Raw genomic sequence first — 3,242 nt, 5'->3', positions numbered from 1 at the left:
ACACTAGATTGCCCAAGGAAGTCATTTTGACTGGTTTTGGGCAAATGTACAAATAATAATGCATAAATTATTTTTTTTCCCAAGTGAAGTAAATTTTTTTTATTGTTAACATTTACTAATAACTTGTTATATGACTGTAAATAATATAAAAAATATTAAAAATTAATTTTAGACAAATTTCTTTACACATTATTCTTTCACAATGCAGTCATTTTGATTGCTTTTGGGCAATATAGGTATATACTAAGTTTCAGTCTTTCTAGTGTTAAGAATTGCGTTCGCACGCGTGTGGAATCTGAACCGCGCGGCAACACGCGTGAATAATTGAAAAACGAGGCTCGATGGTCCGCCCGCAGGCTGACCATTCTAATTAATCGTTTAATAATACATTCCGTTCGGCGGGTCGCTGCCCGTGGAATTTCGTCCCCGATGCTTCTCAGAAATTCATGCGATTGCCGGCTCGTGCGTCGACCGTATCCTAAGTACCCACGTAAACCGGACACGAACGACGCGGGGACCCGTGCACGAGCTTTCGGGCCGTCGACTTTCCACGGTTTCCCGCAGCAAAGAGCTTCTTTATGCGCCACGTAGAATTCCAGGGCGAGTCGGGGTTGCCCGACAGTTTCGGCAATTACACGTCTGCCTGAACCCTTTGCTTCATTTTAATGAGTTCCGTTTGTTTTACTCGTTCGACCTCGCAGACGTTCTTACTTATTTACGAGATCTCCTCAAAGAATTTTGCCTTTTGAAATAAACAATATCCAACGAGGATCTTGAGACGTTTAATAAAAAATTGTCACGTTCGGTCAAGGGTCCGTTTGCGAATCGTTAAAAAAAATTGAGGAACCTCGGGGCGAGTCGCCGGCTGCTCGATACGGCGTTCTGCTTTAATTGAATCGTCATGGCTAGACGTTACCGCGTTTTCTGGAAAATTGTCGTGGCGAAAAGTAGCTCGAGTGTGACCCGTGACTCGAACGATCGATCCTTCCACGACGAGGAACGGTCGCACGGACACCAACGATCGGATGATTTATTTATTTCGATCTCCCTCCAGACGATTTTACGGGAGAACGGGAATGGACGTCGTCGATGCATCGAGACGCTTTCGCAGATGTACAACTAGTAACAATGAAATTGAGCCAGCTACGTGCATGTGTTAGTTTCCCCTAGGAAGACAAAATTAAAAACGAGTAATAAGTCAACAACTTATTTTTTCGATGCTCGGTCTCGCATTGATATTGTTGGATTTTAACATAATTTTGACGCGTCAAAATAAAAATAATGTTAACGTACGCACATTACCACCACCTATATTAACACTAGATTGCCTAAGGAAGTCATTTTGACTGCTTTTGGGCCAATGTACAAATAANCTAACTAAAGTTAATGTTTAAGTATGCATTAACACGTAACGAAGATTTTTAAGTACATCCATCTACAGCTTGTGGCTATAAATATTTCCTCTATCAATGGCAGACTGTAAAAAATTGTTCCATTTTGCGTACTTAAAGATTAACTTTAGTTAGTAAAAAGAACGTAGTTTCTTGAAACAACTTTCAAACAGTCTGCCTTGTGAAATTTCGTCAACTTTAAGCTAACATTAGCCTAAATTGAGCTTGGCAGATTGTAAAAAATTGTTCTTAGACGATTGTTCTTATACGATTTAATTGCTAACTAACATAAGTACGCTTTATTCTTGTACTGGAGAAAACCATCTGCCAATAAGCTTTTCATGGATCGCTCAATCTTGCCTTGTGCTCAAATAAATGGCAGACTGTTTGAAAGTTGTTCCAAGAAACTACGTTCTTTTTGCTAACTAAAGTTAATGTTTAAGTATGCATTAACACGTAACGAAGATTTTTAAGTACATCTATCTACAGCTTGTGGCTATAAATATTTCCCCTATCAATGGCAGACTGTAAAAAATTGTTTCATTTTTTGTGTTACGAGCGCCCGGACTAGTACCTGGCTCAATTTCGTTGTTACTAGCTGTACGCGAAGATCTCAATATAAAGAACAAAATATCAGAGATAAGGATTTAATATTGTATCTTTTTAAATCAGATTTTTCAAAATGTGTAATTGGACCTTCTTGAGTCTGTTTAGGCTTTCGAAAACGAACAATGCGATCTAGTTTTATTAGCGAAAACACTGCACAAGCTCGCTTATGCATTTCCCCTTTCGTTTTGCCACGAAACAATGGAAGATCGAGATGCGAGTAGATTTAATCAAACCGAGTGTTTCCGGGTTTTAGGAAATAAACTGATCTGCGACTGCAAGCTGGCGTGGATCTGGGGCCTGAGGAACGAGACGAAGAACACCAAGCTGCGGGATTCTCTCGAGCAGCTCACTTGCTTCCTGGAGGGCAATAACACGGCGCTGAAGATCAACAACGAGGTCCTCGAATGGAACGAGCAGCAGCTCGAGATAGCACGAAACTCAGGTGAGTTCCCTACACGAGGCGACGCGCTTCTCTTGTTTTCCACTGTCCCACGACCACCCCTACTGTTCAACTTTCTCACCCAGATTTCCCTATCGAAGTTACTTCGCTCGTCAACCCCTCGGATCAACCAAGCCTTCCTACTTTTTTTTTTTAAACCATAAATACTAATAAAGTTCTCGTGTAATAATTACTGCGCGATTTACACGACGTTTCATTCAACGATTCGAGAAATATTTTATTAACGACGAGACGTAAACGCATTTTCGCTTCCATTGTGCATAGGATTTAAAGCAAGTCAGCTTTGAAACGCTGAGATTATCGCGAAGGGAAAGGACAACGGCCCGGCATTCACTGCTATGCAGTTTTCTCATTGTAACGAAAGAATAAGAATCGCCCTCCTACTGGGACATTGTCTGCTGGCTAATTAATAAGCTGGCTTCTTTCCTCGCGCCGTTTTTAAACCAATGGTCAGCTTGAATCGTTGTTGCCATTCGCTTATACGAAATTGTCTTTCCTGTGACAATTACAGAAATCTCCGATGGACAAACACAATGGAACTATTATCGAAATTTATGAATCATACTTCAGATTTTATGCATTCACAGGAAATTAACTGCATTTTATAATTCTTAAGGCATGAAAGGACTTCTTATTTTGTCGGCTTTTAAGCAAATTGTTCATTTGCTCGGCGAACTCGTTCAATTTTTAACGTAAAATCTCTGCCACAAGAAACCTGTTCCTGATATTTGAAGTAATGAACTTTTAGAAAAAATTATAATTACAGAGGGACAAGGTTTATG

General features: G+C 40.1%; 1 protein-coding gene across 1 annotated transcript in view; it reads left to right on the top strand.

Moving 5' to 3' along the window:
* Positions 1-2,198: 2,198 nt before the first annotated feature.
* The window catches only part of LOC108627193 (uncharacterized), a 6,146-nt gene continuing 5,102 nt past the window's right edge, over positions 2,199-3,242 (top strand). The window contains exon 1 of the mRNA XM_018028297.2: positions 2,199-2,442. Coding sequence (XP_017883786.2) covers positions 2,199-2,442 — 244 coding nt within the window. The remainder of the gene's footprint in view (positions 2,443-3,242) is intronic.

Source organism: Ceratina calcarata, unplaced genomic scaffold, assembly GCF_001652005.2.
Source record: "Ceratina calcarata isolate Rehan_Ccalc_2016 unplaced genomic scaffold, ASM165200v1 scaffold448, whole genome shotgun sequence".
NCBI lineage: Eukaryota > Metazoa > Arthropoda > Insecta > Hymenoptera > Apidae > Ceratina > Ceratina calcarata.
Note: the sequence above shows the minus strand (reverse complement) of the source record. Positions and strands in the feature narration are given on the sequence as shown.